The sequence below is a fragment of the Moschus berezovskii genome, chromosome 5, assembly GCF_049115385.1.
Source record: "Moschus berezovskii isolate FMDL1 chromosome 5, NW_MosBer_1.0, whole genome shotgun sequence".
In the NCBI taxonomy this organism is placed as follows: Eukaryota; Metazoa; Chordata; class Mammalia; order Artiodactyla; family Moschidae; genus Moschus; species Moschus berezovskii.
The window spans coordinates 67392536-67410629 of NC_142464.1; the positions used below are offsets into that span (position 1 = coordinate 67392536).

General features: G+C 38.4%; 1 protein-coding gene across 6 annotated transcripts in view; it reads left to right on the forward strand.

Annotated features, from left to right (window-relative positions):
• KLHL5 (kelch like family member 5) overlaps positions 1-18094 on the forward strand; it is a 92736-nt gene that overhangs the window by 67163 nt on the left and 7479 nt on the right. For all 6 annotated transcript variants that reach the window (XM_055434186.2, XM_055434187.2, XM_088836284.1 and 3 more), the window contains 3 exons: positions 9885-10109; positions 13276-13438; positions 16955-17167. In XM_055434186.2, coding sequence (XP_055290161.1) covers positions 9885-10109; positions 13276-13438; positions 16955-17167 — 601 coding nt within the window. The remainder of the gene's footprint in view (positions 1-9884; positions 10110-13275; positions 13439-16954; positions 17168-18094) is intronic.

An 18094-nucleotide genomic window follows, 5' to 3' on the forward strand; every position in this document is an offset into this window, starting at 1 on the left:
TATATCATATGATGTTTGTCCTTCTCTGACTTAATTCACTCAGTGTGACAATCTCTAGGTCCATCCATACTGGTGCAAGTGGCATTATTTTGTTCTTTTTAATGGCTGAGTAGTATTCCATTATATATGTATATCTTATTATATATAGTATATATATATGTATACCACATCTTTTTTATCCATTCATCTGTCAGTGGACATTTAGGTTGCTTTCTTGCCTTGGCTATTGTAAATAGTGCTGCAGCTAACATTGGGGTACATGTATCTTTTTGAAAGGAACAGAAAAAATGAATTAGTAATAACTAAGTCTTATGAGCTCCTTGGAGAAATAGCTGATTCTAGCGCTGAGGTAGGAAAAGTACAAGATAAGCCTAGAACAACTTGTGGTGCCAGAAAGTAAGGAAGTGCCCAATGATGGAAACAAGTCAAGAGATACAGCTTTTGTAAGGCTTGTAAGGTTTGTAAGGCTACCACTGTCCAAACCTGGGATAATTTCAACATCAAAATAAATAATGGTAGCAAAAGATTATAAATAAGTATTCATGGAATCATACTGATGCAAATAGAAGGAGAAGGGGATGCTCTTCCTTACAGTAGAATATCAACTAATTAAAATATAGAAGCAAAGATGGGATTAGAAAAATCACCATTTGGCAATCATCATATTAATAAGTAATTCAGTCAATCATCAGTTCTCTGAGACTCATAGGTGAAAGTTTTTGAGAGCAGGATCTTTAGTCTCAAAGTATCTCCTAATCACTTGCTTATTAGTCAAGCATAAATTATATCTTATGATAGATAAACTTGACACACAACACCTAAACCAAATAATCAAAGGTCATATTGCCAGTAAAGACACTAACCAGCAGCCTGTGCTTATTTGATTTACTGAGAACTCACCTGGACATCTGTGGTATTCTTGCCAAAAGTATATAATCTGAACTTAATCATAAGAAAAAGACAAACAAATTCAAATTGAGAGACATGCTACAAAATAACTTATCTGAAGTACTCCAAAATATCAACATCATGAAATACAAAAAAAAAAAAAGGATTTAGGAATTTGTCTCAGATCATAGAGATATGACAGCTGTTACAATACGTCATCTTGAATTTTCTTTTACTTTGAAGGACATTAAAATGAAAGTTGCTCAGTCGTGTCTGCTTTTTGCAACCCCATGGATAGTCCATGAAATTCTCCAGACCAGAATACTGGCATGGGTAGCTGTTCCCTTCTCCAGGGGATCTTCCCAACCCAGGGATCGAACTCAAGTCTCCCACATTGCAGGCAGACTCTACCAGCTGAGCCACAAGGGAAGCCCAAGAATACTGGATGGGTAGCCTATCCCTTCTCCAGTGAATCTTCCCAACCCAGGAATCAAACCGGAGTCTCCTGCATTGCAGACAGATTCTTTACCAGCTGAGCTGCCAGGGAAGCCATAATTGGGACAAATGATGAAATCCAAATAAGGTCTGTAGATTAGATAGCAGCATTATATAAATGTTAATGTCCAGATTTTGATGATTGTATTGTGATTTTGTAAGAGGATTTCTGGTTTAGAAGAAGCAACACTGAAATATTTAGGGATACAGGGGCATCGTGATTCCCAATGGCTCAATGGTAAAGAATCCACTTGCAATTCAGGAGATGTGGGTTCAGTTCCTGGGTCAGGAAGATTTCCTGGAGGAGGATACGACAACCCACTCCAGTATTCTTGCTTAGGAAATCTCATGGACAGAGAGGCCTGGCGGGCCAGAGTCTGGGGTCACAAAGCGTCAGACACAACTGAACGACTAAGCATGTATGGTCTTCATTTTTGCAACTTACTCTGATGAAACAGTTCAGAAAAACATTCATGCATACCCATATACTTACATAGAAAACAAATGTAAATATAAATATGCAGGAAATCTAGGTCAACAGTATCTGGAAATCTTTGTACCCTTCTTGCAGCATTTGTTATTCTTAGTAACATTAATAATAACAAACACCATGCTCAAAGCCTACTCAATGCCAGGTATTGTGCTAGAAGCTTTCTGTTTATGTATATGTATTTTTTCTCAGCATACATTGATCTTCTCTTCCTCTGAATTCCTAATACTAATAATTTGCAGGCTCCTGACAATACCTCTGACTTCTGGCTATCTCTGTGGTTTCAGTTCTCTTGTATTACTTGTATGACCAAAACACTTGATGCAGTGATCATATCTAAAGGTTTCTCCTCTATATGCTATTTCTAAGAAATATCAAAACATGAGCTCTAATTGAAAACCTTGCATTGTTATTTAACTTTTAGGTTATAAAATATAAATAAATATAAATATAGCTATTATTGCACAGAGCATATAGTGCTATATATATATATATATATATATATGCTTAAGTTTTAAATATAGACTTGATGACTCAGTGTTATAGAAATACATTAAGATAACTGATTGGAGTTATAATGTAAGTATCTGAACATTTTTGGAGACATCCACTGTCCAGATAACTGATCTGCAAACACTTACTAAATAACCTGCTATATGTCTGGAACTGGTGCTTAGCTTTGTTGTCATTACCATCACTTACTCTTCTCCTCAGTCTTTCCTTCCCTTTTTCAAGGCTTTAACTGTTATCTCTGTATTAATTATACTCTCATATTTTGATTTTTATAATTTATTTTATTGAAGTATAGTTGATTTACAGTATTGTGTTAATTTTTGCTCTATAGCAAAGTGATTCAGTTCTGTATACATCCTTTTTTATTTTCTTTTCCATGATGGTTTATCATAAGATATTGAATATAGTTCCCTGTGCTATATAATTTGTTTAACATTTTGTATAAAATGGTTTGCATTTGCTAATCCCAAACTCCCAGTTCATCCCTCCCCCACCTCCCCTCCTCCTTGGCAACCACATCTATTCTCTATGCCTGTGAGTCTGTTTCTATTTGGTAGATAAGTTCATTTGTGTCATATTTTAGATTCCACAAAATAAGTCTTGCACTTTGATTTTATTCTCATATTTCCAACTTCTATAAAATACCTGTTTGACGTTTGGTTTTCACCTTAAACGTCATGTATTCAAATCTTCTCTGATTGTGTCTTTCAGACCTGAGAACTTGTGATCATAGTTCAGTGCTCTTCAGAGGACATCAACTCTGGCTCATTTAAGCAAATAAGGAATTTATTGGAAGGCTATTAAGAAATGGATAGGACTACATCCACTGTCCCTGCTTCTTTATAAATCCTGCTTTAGGTTTTAAATTCCAGGTTCAGACATCCATTTGACTAGCTTTAGGTCAGTGATAGGCCCTAAAATTCCAAAGACAATGACTGTCTTAAGTCCAGAATGTATGTATGTATACATATGACTGATTCACTTTGCTGTACAGTAGAAACTAACACAACATTGTAAAGTAACTATACTCCAATAAAAATTTTTTTAAAAAAGAAAGATCTGCCTTTTCAGTTTTCTGGGAGATAGGTTCCTGGCTCCCATCAAGGCTCATACATACATAGGAAGAGTCCCCAAACTTGGGAAACGAACTTGAATTCTAAGTAGCCAAGTAAACAGTACTTATCTCCTCTCTTCTCTCTCTCAAAGTTACATTCTGACAGTCACCAAGTGACTTCTTTCAAATGACTCCTCATTCTTCCAAATCTGTGCTGCTGTCTTGATAATTCCAGTTAGCCTTCTCTCAACTCACAAATTTTGATTATGTTAATTTTGTGGGAGTAGCATTCATTATATTGTTAATAAATGTCAGGCATTATGCTGAGGCCTTGACCTGCCTTGTTTCATTTCATCTTCCTAGCAACTTTCAGAGCTGATGTTATTACTGCCCTCTTTTACAGAAGAGGATACTGAGACAGAGAAGTTAAATAACTTTCCTAGACTCACACAGCTAATTAGTGATGGAATCAAGATGCAGATAGGCATTTTGACTTTGGACACTATACTCTGCTTAATTCCCATGTTAACTCTTCTGTTAACATGCCACTGCTCTGCTCAAAAGCTTCAGCACAAGGTATTATTTCTTTACTGCGCAAGGTATAAATTCCTCTCTCTAGGTTTCAAGACTTTCTGTAATCTGGCATTTGCAGTTTGACCAAATTTATTTCTAAGTCTCTCTTAATAATCAAATACTCTGAGGTTCTGTCCTACTCAAGCTATCTTCCCAGGCCTTATCTTATTCCCAATGTCTTCATAATGAAGAGCAATTTGCATTAGTTAGATTGGAGTCTGATTATTGAGTTCTCGGTCCCTTCATATATCTGTTTAGTATAGACCCCCCAAATGAGCTAGTAATGGTTCTAAATAGCCACTAAAATGATATCAGGATATATTTGTGCTTACTTTTTTTTTAAAGGTCAATCCTTCAGTATAAATTAGGGAAGTTCCAAGCTTTTACATAGGATTTTTACAATTACTAAGACAGGGAGGCCTGGCGTGCTGGGATTCATGGGGTCGCAAAGAGTCGGACACGACTGAGCGACTGAACTGAACTGAAGATTTTGTTATTTGGAGATAACATTTTTTAAGATACATGTTTCAGATTTTAAAATCTTACATCTTTAAGAATTAAAATGTTCAAAGGACCTGAATTAACACTTTTCTGAAGAAATCACAGTCAATGGGACATGTAAAGATGCTCTGCATTGCTAATCAGAGAAATGCAAATAAAAGTCACAATGAGATATCACCTAAAAAAAAAAAGAATTACATTTGATATTAACAAAAGAATTTTTAGTTACTAGTTCATATGACTCTGATACTGCTTAGTGAACTGGATCTAAAAGGAATAACTTAAAATTCAAATTAGAAATCTTGTTTAAATTCATTAGTGAGGAGAGATAATTAGCAGGGACTTTTTATTTGAGGAAGAAAGAAGTTTTTAAGGTCAAGTTTAGAGTGGTGATCCAGGTATACTATTACATAAAATATTTGGATCAGTAAAGTCTCATTTTGGCTAAAAATCACAAAGATTATTCAAATTCAAAATTACTTTTCAACAGCTGCTATATACAACAGAATCTATTATATGACATTTGAGATTGTAACGATGGACAAAGACTCGGCATTTGTCTCAAATAACTTAAAACTTTTATCAGGTAAATAAAAATAGTAAAACTAATTTAAGAAAAATATATGCATACACACAGCCCTGGTGTCTCAGCAGTAAAGAGTCTGCCTGTCTGCAATGTAAGGGACTCGGTAGGAGCTATGGGTTCAGTTCCTGGGTCTGGAAGATCCCCTGGAGAAGGAAATGACAACCCACTGCAGTATTCTTGCCTGGAAAATCCCATGGAAAGAGGAGCTTGGCGGACTGCAGTCCATCAGGTTGCAAAAGAACCGGACACAACTTATCAACTAAACAACAACAAAAATATGCATATACACATGTATTAAAGACTTTCAAGGTTTCTCACCATATGTATAATGGCAACACTATTTTTAAATTTTAGGAGACATCAATAGCATCAGTGCTCTGATGACCTAGTTGTGCAAATGTTTTAGAATAAATGCTTGTCTTGATTGTAGTGCTATAAGAATAGCACTGATTGCATGTTGTATTAGACGCTTAGAAGAGAGAAAGTAGATACTAATTGAACTCTTCATAACTGAGGGTTTTCCTCTATTTCTTTGCATTGATCACTAAGGAAGGCTTTCTTATCTCTCCTTGCTATTCTTTGGAACTCTGCATTCAAATGGGTTTATCTTTCCTTTTCTCCTTTGCTTTTTGCTTCCCTTCTTTTCACAGCTATTTGTAAGGCCTCCTCAGACAGCCATTTTGCTTTTATGCTTTTCTTTTTCTTGGAGATGGTCTTGATTCCTGTCTCCTATACAATGTCATGAACCTCTGTCCATAGCTCATCAAGCACTCTGTCTATCAGATCTAGTCCCTTAAATCTATCTCTCACTTCCACTGTATAGTCATAAGGGATTTGATTTAGGTCATACCTGAATGGTCTAGTGGTTTTCTCCACTTTCTTCCATTTAAGTCTGAATTTGGCAATAAGGAGTTCATGATCCGAGCCACAGTCAGCTCCCGGTCTTGTTTTTGCTGACTGTATAGAGCTTTTCTATCTTCGGCTGCAAAGAATATAATCAATCTGAATTTGGTGTTGACCATCTGGTGATGTCCATGTATAGAGTCTTCTCTTGTGTTGTTGGAAGAGCGTGTTTGCTATGACCAGTGCATTCTCTTGGCAAAACTCTGTTAGCCTTTGCCCTGTACTCCAGGGCCAAATGTGCCTGTTACTCCAGGTGTTTCTTGACTTCCTACTTTTACATTCCAGTCCCCTATAATGAAAAGGACATCTTTTTTGGGTGTTAGTTCTAGAAGATCTTGTAGGTCTTCATAGAACTGTTCAATTTCAGCTTCTTCAGCATTACTGGTCAGGACATAGACTTGGATTACCATGATATTGAATGGTTTGCCTTGGAAACAAACAGAGATCATTCTGTCATTTTTGAGATTACATCCAAGTACTGCATTTTGGACTCTTGATGGCTACTCCATTTCTTCTAAGGGATTCCTGCCCACAGTAGTAGATATAATGGTCATCTGAGTTAAATTCACCCATTCCAGTCCATCTTAGTTCGCTGATTCCTAAAATGTCAATGTTTACTCTTGTCATCTCCTGTTTGACCACTTCCAATTTGCCTCGATACATGGACCTAACATTCCAGGTTCCTGTGCAATATTGCTCTTTACAGCATCGAACCTTGCTTCTATCACCAGTCCCATCCACAACTGGGTGTTGTTTTTGCTTTGGCTCCATCCCTTCATTCTTTCTGGAGTTATTTCTCCACTGATCTCCAATAGCATATTGGGCACCTACTGACCTGGGAAGTTCATCTTTCAGTGTCCTATCTTTTTGCCTTTTCATACTGTTGATGGGGTTCTCAAGGCAAGAATACTGAAGTGGTTTGCCATTCCCGTCTCTAGTGGACCACATTCTGTGAGACCTCTCTACCATGACCCGTCTGTCTTTGGTGGCCCCACCTGGCATGGCTTAGTTTCATTGAGTTAGACAGGGCTGTGGTCTGTGTGATCAGATTGACCTGTGATTGTGGTTTCAGTCTGTCTGCTCTCTGATGCCCTCTCTCATTGCCTACCGTCTTACTTGGGTTTCTCTTACCTTGGATGTGGAGTATCTCTTCACAGCTGCTCCAGCAAAGTGCAGCTGCTGCTTCTTACCTCGGATGTGGTGTAGCTCCTCTTGGCCACCACCGAGAATGGGAAAGACTGGAGATCTCCTCAAGAAAATTAGAGATACCGAGGGTACATTTCATGCAAAGATGGGCTCAATAAAGGACAGAAATGGTAGGGACCTAACAGAAGCAGAAGATATTAAGAAGAGGTGGCAAGAATACACAGAAGAACTATACAAAAAAGATCTTCACAACCCAGATAATCACGATGGTGTGATCCTTCACCTAGAGCCAGACATCTTGGAATGTGAAGTCAAGTGGGCCTTAAGAAGAATCACTGCGAACAAACCTAGTGGAGGTGATGGAATTCCAGTTGAGCTATTTCAAATCCTGAAAGATGATGCCGTGAAAGTGCTACACTCAATATGCCAGCAAATTTGGAAAACTCAGCAGTGGCCACAGGACTGGAAAAGGTCAGTTTTCATTCCAATCCCTAAGAAAGGTAATGCCAAAGAACGCTCAAACTACCACACAATTGCACTCATCTCACACGCTAGTAAAGTCATGCTCAAAATTCTCCAAGCCAGGCTTCAGCAATATGTGAACCGTGAACTTCCAGATGTTCTAGCAGGTTTTAGAAAAGGCAGAGGAACCAGAGATCAAATTGCCAACACCCGCTGGATCATGGAGAAAGCAAGAGAGTTCCAGAAAAACATCTATTTCTGCTTCATTGACTGTGTCAAAGCCTTTGACTGTGTGGATCACAATAAACTGTGGAACATTCTGAAAGAGATGGGAATACCAGACCACCTGACCTGCCTCTTGAGAAACCTGCAGGTCAGGAAGCAACAATTAGAATTGGACATGGAACAAGAGACTGGTTCCAAATAGGAAAAGGAATACGTCAAGGCTGTATATGGTCACCCTGCTTATTTAGCTTATATGCAGAGTACATCGTGATAAATGCTGGGCTGGAGGAAGCACAAGCTGGAATCAAGATTGCTGGGAGAAATATCAATAACCTCAGATATGCAGATGACACCACCCTTATGGCAGAAAGTAAAGAACTAAAGAGCCTCTTAAAGTCAAAGAGGAGAGTGAAAAAATTGGCTTAAAGCTCAACATTCAGAAAACTAAGATCATGGCATCCGGTCCCATCACTTCATGGCAGATAGATGGGGAACCAGTGGCTGACTTTATTTTTCTGGGCTTCAAAACCACTGCAGATGGTGATTGCATTCATGAAATTAAAAGACACTTACTCCTTGGAAGAAAAGTTATGACCAACCTTGACAGCATATTAAAAAACAGAGACATTACTTTGTCAACAAAGGTCCGTCTAGTCAAAGCTATGGTTTTTCCCGTGGTCGTGTGTGGATGTGAGAGTTGGACTATAAAGAAAGCTGAGCACTGAAGAATTGATCCTTTTGAACTGTGATGTTGGAGAAGACTCTTGAGAGTCCCTTGGACTGCAAGGAGATCCGATCTGTCCATCCTAAAGGAGATCAGTCCTGGGTATTCATTGGAAGGACTGATATTGAAGCTGAAACTCCAATACTTTGGCCACCTGATGCGAAGAGCTGGCTCATTGGAAAAGACCCTGATGCTGGGAAAGATTGAGGGCAGGAGGAGAAGGGGACGACAGAGGATGAGATGGTTGGATGGCATCACCGACTCAGTGGACATGGGTTTGGGTGGATCCAGAAGTTGGTGACAGACAGGGAGGCCTGGCTTGCTGCGGTTCATGGGGTTGCAAAGAGTCAGATACGACTGAGAGCCTGAACTGAACTGAACTGAACTGAACTAACTGAGGGTTGGCTCTTTGTTCAGAGGAGTAGGTCTTTTTTTTTTTTTTCTTAACTCCACTGTTCTTACCTCATAAAACAGAAGAGTTCTTTGGATCTTCTAATTCTTAATAACATATAGACACCATCATTCCCTAAACTTTCCACTCTTTAGGTTCTCAAAGCATTGCATCTAGTCTTAAGCTCTTGTCCTTCCTGGTTTCGGTAAAGTGTGTATCCCTCCTCCTATGAAAAAGCCAGCCTCTCACCTGGGCCCTGATACTGCCCTTTTGTGCCTTCTCAGGAACTCTCACCATTAAATAGGAGCCCTCCGTCTCCTGTATTTTCAGCTTCCTTCCCCACAGCTAGATCTTTCCCATTAACTCATGTTTATCCACTTTTAAAAACAAAACAAAACTTTCCTCAACCCACCAAATAATTCTTATCTCTCTCCAACTTTTTGTAGCCAGACTTCTTAGAGGAATGATTGATGCTCATTGTCTCCATTTCCTCACCTCCCAGTCCTGTCTCAACTGCTCAAACAAAGAACTCTCCCTGAAGTCATGAATGACCTCCATGTAGCTAAATTCAGTCATCCTTTCTAGTCTTCATCTTACTTGATCCTCAGCAGCTGTGCCCTTTTTTTTACTTTGGCTTCTATCGTGCTCAACTACCCTGCTTTCTTCCCTTCTGGCTGTTACTTCTCAGCCCTCTTTGACAGACAGTCCTTTCTCACTTGACCTTCTAGTACCAGAGTCTAGTGTATGCACTAGAGAATAGAAGGAGATGAGGGCAGGGATACAAGCAAGGTAGAGATCATGCAGGTGCTTATTGGAGCATATTAGAAGTGTTATTGTCAGTGCTAATCCTATACTTTCATATGTCTTAAGTTCATAAAATACTCAATGATGGTGAGCTTTTTATTTGCATAACTTCTTTCTGTTACTATTAAGGGGCAACAAGCATCGAAAAGTATGATCTTCGTACAAATATGTGGACTCCTGTAGCAAATATGAATGGGCGGAGGCTGCAGTTTGGCGTTGCGGTGTTAGATGACAAACTGTACGTGGTTGGAGGACGAGATGGACTGAAGACTTTGAATACTGTAGAATGCTACAACCCTAAAACAAAAACTTGGAGTGTGATGCCTCCTATGTCTACACATAGGCATGGCCTTGGTAAGATAACTGCAGATTTGTATAGGCCTGTATGGCATTTTCACATTCTTTACCTGGCAGAAGATCAGTGTCGCAGCTGCTGAGCCAACAGCAGTCACCAGCATTCCCTCATGCTCCCTGTTATCTGAGAAGCAGAGAAAACAAGCATGTGTGTGTGCAGCCAGCACAAGTGAAAACATGAATATTTAAGAATTATGTTGTAGCATGATGGACTGACAAGCCACCATTTGACATGTGTGTTCTATGTTGACACTCAGTGTTATCTAATTGAAATGCTTATTTAAAAATCTTTAGCATTATTTTTTTTCATGTATATTCCATGGTTTTTAAGCAGAAATGAATAAGATGCAGAAAAATTTTGAGGTAGCACAGAGAATGTCATGATAGAGACTTTTCATTCTTAATTCAGTAATTCACTGAGCAAATATTGATTAGCATGTGCTGTGTGCCATGCTCTCTGTTCTGTAGGTATATAAAGATGAGGAAGACACTGTCTTTATCTTCAAGAAACTGATGACTCATTTGAAATGGACAGAAGAGAATTTAGGGATCTTGTATCAGATGACTTCTCTTTTCTTATAGAAAAAAATGGAAAGAATTGTTTGCTGAGAGTGAAGAGGTGGACATATTATAAAATTAGATGGGGCTTGAAATGTATGTATATCACCCAGATTTTGCTATATAACAAACCACTCCAAAACTTAGAAGCTTAAACCAAGAATCATTTCTTTAGCTCATAAATCTGTGCATCAGCTGGGCAGTTCTTCTGGTGTGGACTGACTTAGAAGATTTCCGCTGGGTTTTCTCATGAATCTGGAATAGGCAGGCAGGCTAGTTGGTGACTGATCTAGAATGGCCTCACTCACACGTATAGTGGTACACAGGCTATCAGCCTAGGCAGCAGAGGCAATTGGGCCACATGCCTCTAGTCATTCAGGCTAGCCCAGTATTCTTCTCATGGTGGCAGTCACAGGGTTTCAAAAGCAGCAAGAGAAGGTAAGTCCCAATGCACATTTTTCAAGCTGCTACTTGCCTCATGTTTGCTAGTATCCCATTGGCTAAAATAAGTCACATGGGCAAGCCCTGATTCAGAAGGTGGAAAAATAGACTCCACTTCTTGATGGGAGGACCTACAGAATCACATTGCAAATAGACATGTCTTCTGGGAAAGGGAGAATTTGTTACCATATTGTCAGTTTATCACAGTTTGGAAAAGGCTTAAAATACTTGCAATAAAGAATTTGATAGGTTATCGTAAAAGATGAATGAGTAACAGTGAAGAGATAGTTGAGTTTAAATAGCATGGCTTTATACTATACCCAGTTTATTAATACTGAGCACCAGAGTAGAGATTGCCCAAAATGTCAATGAAAATTATCTAGGCGTGAAGCCTGGTATGGTAATGGGAACAGCACAAGATCAAAGAGACAAGGGATTCTACTAGTTGGAATTAGCTTTCAATGAAAGATAATCTTAAGTTTCAAGTTAGATAAGAAAGTAAAACCAGAGAGTTGGGGCTAAGGTACTGAGAGAGGAGCTTAAAATTAACTACATGAAATTCAGCAAACAAAACTAAAACAGCAATCTTGAGTCCATAAAATCAGCTATTACATAGGCACAAAATGGGAAGATGTGTCTTAAAAGCAGCATGAACGAGGCTTATAAATTTGTGTTGAGCATAAAATCCAGGGTTAAAAGTATGATTCAGCTGCAAACGTTCCCCTATTATGGGGAAAAGAAAGTCAATTCTAACCTAATGTAATTTCTTATAGTACATAGAATGAGAATGGCCATTATCCAGCTATGTCTTGTACAGATGAGATTGTGCATGGGATACTATCATTAGTTCTAGGTGCCATACAAAAGAGTTTATTGAACTGTAGCAAGTTCAAAGGAGAATGATCATATCATTCAAAGTGTCTTCTTTAAGCCTTTATTTCCATTTTTGTGTTGTCCAGAACAGCTTTGTTCTTACTAATTTACGTTATAATAAATGTTTTAAACATTATTTAAAATAATGTTTGAACTTACAGAAGAAATCTTTACTTAAGTAAATTTTAAATTACTTACACTCACACACACATGTAAAAATATAAAATTGTCCATGTTTTATGTATATTTGGAGATAGGTAATCTCCTATAGCTAGTACTGGTAGGACACAAATGAGTAGAATGGTATGTTGATTTAGTTCCTGCATGGACAGTGACTATGTCATCTGGCTATGATTTCACAAAAATAGATGTCTTTGTATCACAATATTTGTGTTTTGGCCTTCAAGTGATATGTATTTATATCTCACCTGACTATGGTCATGTCATGCTGCTGCTGCTGTTGCTAAGTCGCTTCCCAAAACCCTCCACTGGCTTTCCATCTCATTTAGAGTAGAATCAAAAGTCCTTACAATTGTCCAGACCACTACATGATCTGAGTCCACCCTTTCCCTCATCCACTACTCTCTCCCCCTTACTCACCAACTGGTCCATACCACAGATACACTGAGCATGCCTCAGGGCCTTTGTATATACCAGTCCTTTTATCTCACCTTCTCTTCCCCTAACTTCATTCACATTTCTGTTCAAACATCACTGTATCCGAGAGGTCTCCCTGATCCTCTCTACCCTTTTCCTTTATTCCCAAGTGAAATATTAGGTCCATCGGGGCAGAGCCCTTATCTGTTATGCTCTATTAAGTACCTGGCACGTGGTAGAAGCTCAGTAGCTATTTGTTGAGTAAATGAACATGTGAATCTGACTTGGTTCTCTTGTGATGCATCAGACCAATATATTGTATCAAATCTAACTAGAGCAAAATCTCATGAATTTGAATTAAAGGAAGAAAGGAATAAGATTGCTGTTTTCAAATATATTGTAAATCCAAATTGTTGAAAAATGTTTTAAATATTGCAAAATTGTCCATATTGTATGCTTTTTAAATAACTTTCCCCTGTTGGACCTCAAAATGCTGCCTCTAAAACTTCTAAGACCAGGGTTACAGTGCTATTTCTCCCCCTTACCCACCCACCTCTCTGTCAAGAAGAGCTGTGCACCTCATAACCAATATCTTTGTCATAAATTTTTGCTCAGTTAACTCTGCTTCTTAAAGGTTCATTTTACTTATATTTCAATGAAAGCTTTTTCAGTTTGCTTCTTTCCCGACTCCTTGTAGGCGTGGCTGTCCTGGAAGGTCCTATGTATGCAGTAGGAGGACATGATGGTTGGAGCTATCTGAATACAGTGGAAAGATGGGACCCTCAGGCTCGCCAGTGGAACTTTGTTGCTACTATGTCCACTCCCAGGAGCACAGTTGGTGTGGCTGTACTAAGTGGAAAGTAAGGATATATGTAAAGTTCCACTTAAATGTATCAAGCTATAGCATGTCCAACTTAAAGACAGATAGAAATCATGAGAGAAATACTTTGAATGATGTAAACAAACTTTTTAGTCTCTTTTTTATAATAGTTCTAAATATAAATAGCTCAACATTAAGTTACGGTTTTATTTTAATGTACAGATACTATAAATTTCTAGTTATTTTAAGTAAATTTTGTATAAACAATTTAGTCAAAATCTGGTTGTTTATATAACTTGAAAAGCTTTTTTTAAAGTTATAATCTTGCTCATATTTCTCTAAATAGTTCCTTCCATCTCTTCTACTGATTTTTCCTTACTTAAATATATGTGTGTTTTAGTCACGCAGTCGTGTCTGACTCTTTGCAACCCCATGAACTGTAGACTGCCAGGCTCCTGTGTCCATGGGATTTTCCAGGCAGGAATATTGGAATGGGTTGCCATTTCCTTTTCCGGGGGATCTTCCCAACCCAGGGACTGAACCCAGAGCTCCTGCATTGGCAGGTGGAGTCTTTACCAGTGAGCTGTGGCGGAAGCCTTTCCTTACTTACACTTCTTTCTTATCTTGGTAAACTGCTGAATACTAGAATGCATTTAGAAAGAAGTGTGTCTTTGTTTATTGTCTGCTCTAAATAAACATATTTGGATAGAGCCACCACTAAATAGCTCTTGGTTACTCAAAGACTAAAACATATAGTATCTTTTCCAGGCCTTTCTTACATAAAATGAAGACCTGTATGGTTATTAAAGTTATTATATAACTTTACTTTTTAAAATGCTTTATCATCATCTCCAGAAAAAGAAAAGAATAAAGGTTAAAATACAGAAACTTAAAATTATTTGTAGGATTGTTACTTATTATTAAAAGCTTTAGATTTAGATTTTATGGATGATGAAGTACAGGCAGATAGAGATTAAATAACTTGTCCAAAGTCACAGCTAGTAAGTGATAAGTGATAGAACCAGGATTCAAACCCAGAGAGTCTGGCTTCAGGGTCCATTCTCTGTAATGACTGTACTATACCACTTTGGCAACCCACTCCAGTACTCTTGCCTGGAGAATCCCACGGACGGAGGAGCCTGGTAGGCTAACAGTCCAGGGGGTTGCAAAGAGTTGGATACGACTGAGCGACTTCACACACACACACACATACCACTTTTCACAAGGAAGACCCAGGAATTCACTGTGAAGAGTGTACAGTATCTGGAAACCTATTACGCTGTGCACATGTATATGTATTTTTAGTTATTGGCATTTTCTAGTTGTTGATTCCTTCTAACATTCTGTGATCCGTATTTATATAATTACTCTACCAAGTATTAGTTTAAGATGAGGACAGTTTACTGTTAAGGCAGTAACATCAAAAAATAGTTTTTAACATAAAATTTTAACAAGTGAAAGTTTCAAATAAATTTCAAATTCCATGCTGTTAATATATTTTAAGTTTAAAACAAGATACTGCTGCAGCTATATTTTGCTGTTTAAGATATGTTATCTTATTATTTAAGAACCAGTTTGAAACCTGGGTTCAATCCCTGGTCAGAAAGATCTCCAGGAGAAGGAAATGGCTACCCACTCCAGTATTCTTGCCTGGAGAATTCCGTGGACAGAGGAGCCTGGCAGGCTACAGTCTGTGGAGTCACAAAGAGTCAGACATTACTGAGCGACTAACACTTCACCTCACTTAAGTGGCCCAGGTCCTATAAATTATTAATTAAAATTATGAAATATGTCTTTTAAATATGTATATCTACCCAAATATAAATGCTTAGAGTTTTAATGTGTAGAAATGTGATATAGTTCAGATGCTATTTCTTAAGAATTAAAAGATAGCTGAATATTAACTAAGGCATCCATAAATTCAAAATGTGTAAGCTTTTGTACATGTAGTAAACTGAATTTATTATTTTACAAAAAACTGATGGAAAAAATATCTACAAAGAGTTTCCCAGGTGAATAGTAAGGTCTAAGAAGATTTTGTGCTTAATAAAAAATATTCATATGTCCAAATATTTAAAATATTTTACATATTTTAAGATCAGAGTAAAAATATTTTTAATTAGGGCTTCCCTGGTGGCTCAGTGGTAAAGAATTCACCTACCTGCCAATGTTGGAGACTTGGGTTCTATCCCTGGGCCAGGAAAATCCCACTTGCTATAAGGCAGCTAAGCCCGTGTACCACAACTACTGAGGCTATGCTCTAGAGCCTGTGAGCCGTAACTCCTGAGCCCACGTGCCACCACTACTAAAGTCTGCACACCCTAGAGCTGTGCTCTGCAACAAGAGCAGCCACCACAATTAGCAGTACTTATACCACACCTAGAGAGTAAACCCCGCTCACTGCGATTAAAGAAAAGCTCACACATCAATGAAGACCTAGTGCAACCAAAAATAAATAAAATTATTTTTTACAATAATAGTTTTATTAGTGCAGTAGTAAATGGCAACCCACTCCAGTACTCTTGCCTAGAAAATCCCATGGACGGAGGAACCTGGTGTCCATGGGGTCACAAAGAGTCGGACACAACTGACTTCACTCACTCAATAATATAGTTGATAATAATCTTAGTGCAGTGTATTGATTGATAATGAATTTCTGTTGGTTTGTTAGGCAACGTTTAGAACATTAACATACCAATGAATATAAATATGGTATTTTAATGTCCTAATGGCAGTCCACTCCAGTACTCTTGCCTGGAAAATCCCATGGATGGAGGAGCCTGGTAGGCTACAGTCCATGAGGTCACAAAGAGTCGGACACGACTGAGCGATTTCACACACACAGACATTGTCTAGTAGATGAGTATATTTGAATCAATAGTTCTGGTCTCATATTTCACTATTACAAATACATCCCAGATGACTATTGACTGTACAGCTGTTCATTAATGTAACTGTTGTCCTGCTTCTGCTGCTTACTGGGTGACCACATGCAAGTTTCTTAATCTCCATGAATCCCAGTTTCTTTACCTGTGAAACAAGAATACAAATAGTTTGTCATAGGATCACTGTAATGATTAAATTAATACATGTAGAGTGCCTCGCCTGCGGTAGTGCTCAGAGAAGGTTAGTTTTTTTTATTTATCACCAAGTCCTATCTTAGTTATTTACGAAATGTCATGGTATATTTATATACCATCTTTTATCTGTTTTAAGACACACTTTAACATCTCTAAAATTGTGATGTATGCTATAATCAGTGGTAACTTTGTCAGTTAGATGGCAGCTGTGAAAAAGTTTTCTTTGCTCGTGTGAGTTTGTTTTCTTTTTTATGTATGTACAGAATGATATGTAATATATACAAATATATGGTATATATATGTGCCATTTAATAGGTAGCACATCTTCTTTCTTAATGGCATATAGATTGACAGTATTTCTTATAACTGATGATACCTTGAATTCAGTGAAATACCATGAGAATAACCTCTTTCTCTGTCCTATGCATAATAATAGCACTGTCTCTTATTTACCATTCAACTTATTCTTTTTATAGACTTTATGCAGTTGGTGGCCGTGATGGAAGTTCCTGTCTCAAGTCAGTAGAGTGTTTTGACCCTCATACTAACAAGTGGACACTCTGTGCACAGATGTCAAAAAGGCGAGGGGGAGTAGGCGTCACCACCTGGAATGGCTTGCTGTACGCCATCGGCGGACATGACGCGCCTGCGTCCAACTTGACTTCCAGGCTGTCAGACTGCGTGGAGAGGTATTTCCTGTGAAAGAAAACTAGGAACGAATAAACAAACCTAAGCCTCTGACACTTCCACACAAATTAATAACTCTTTTTTTGTTTGTTTTTATTTTTTTTTAAATTTTAATTGGAGGCTAATTACTTTACAATATTGTGGTGGTTCTCCTGCCTGGAAAATCCCATGGATGGAGGAGCCTGGTGGGCTGCAGTCCATGGGTTGCAAAGAGTCAGACATGACTGAGCGACTTCATTTTCACTTTTCACTTTCATGCATTGGAGAAGGAAATGGCAACCCACTCCAGTGTTCTTGCCTGGAGAATCCCAGGGACGGCAGAGCCTGGTGGGCTGCCGTCTATGGGGTCGCACAGAGTCGGATACGACTGAAGCGACTTAGCAGCAGCAGCAGCATTGTGGTGGTTTTTGCCATACATTCACATGAATAAGCCATGGTATACATGTATTCCCAATCCTGATCCTCCCTCTCACCTCCCTCCCCATCCCATCCCAGTGCACCCTGAGCACCCTGCCTCATGCATCGAACCTGGACTGGCAGTCTATTTCACATATGATAATATACATGTTTCAGTGCTATTCTTTCAAATCATTCCACCCTCGCCTTCTCCTACTGAGCACCCATGAACAAGGCAGTTCATCATGAGCTCTGTAAATACTGGATGGTCTGCTCAGGCCATCTCTTGATCTGTCTCCAGCAACCCCCTCAGAATCTTCCCTCAGTTTTACCTTAGAATTCATTACATAATTCATTAATTGAATCCTATGACAAACATTTATTGTGTACCTACCTTACTGTACCTAATAAGAAAAGGAGTCTGATGAATTTTACAGAGAATGAATTCGGAGCCGGAAGCCAAATAAGCGAAAAGGAGAGGGACATTTCTGACATGTTTTGATATAAAATGAAGTAGTATGAAATAGTAAAAG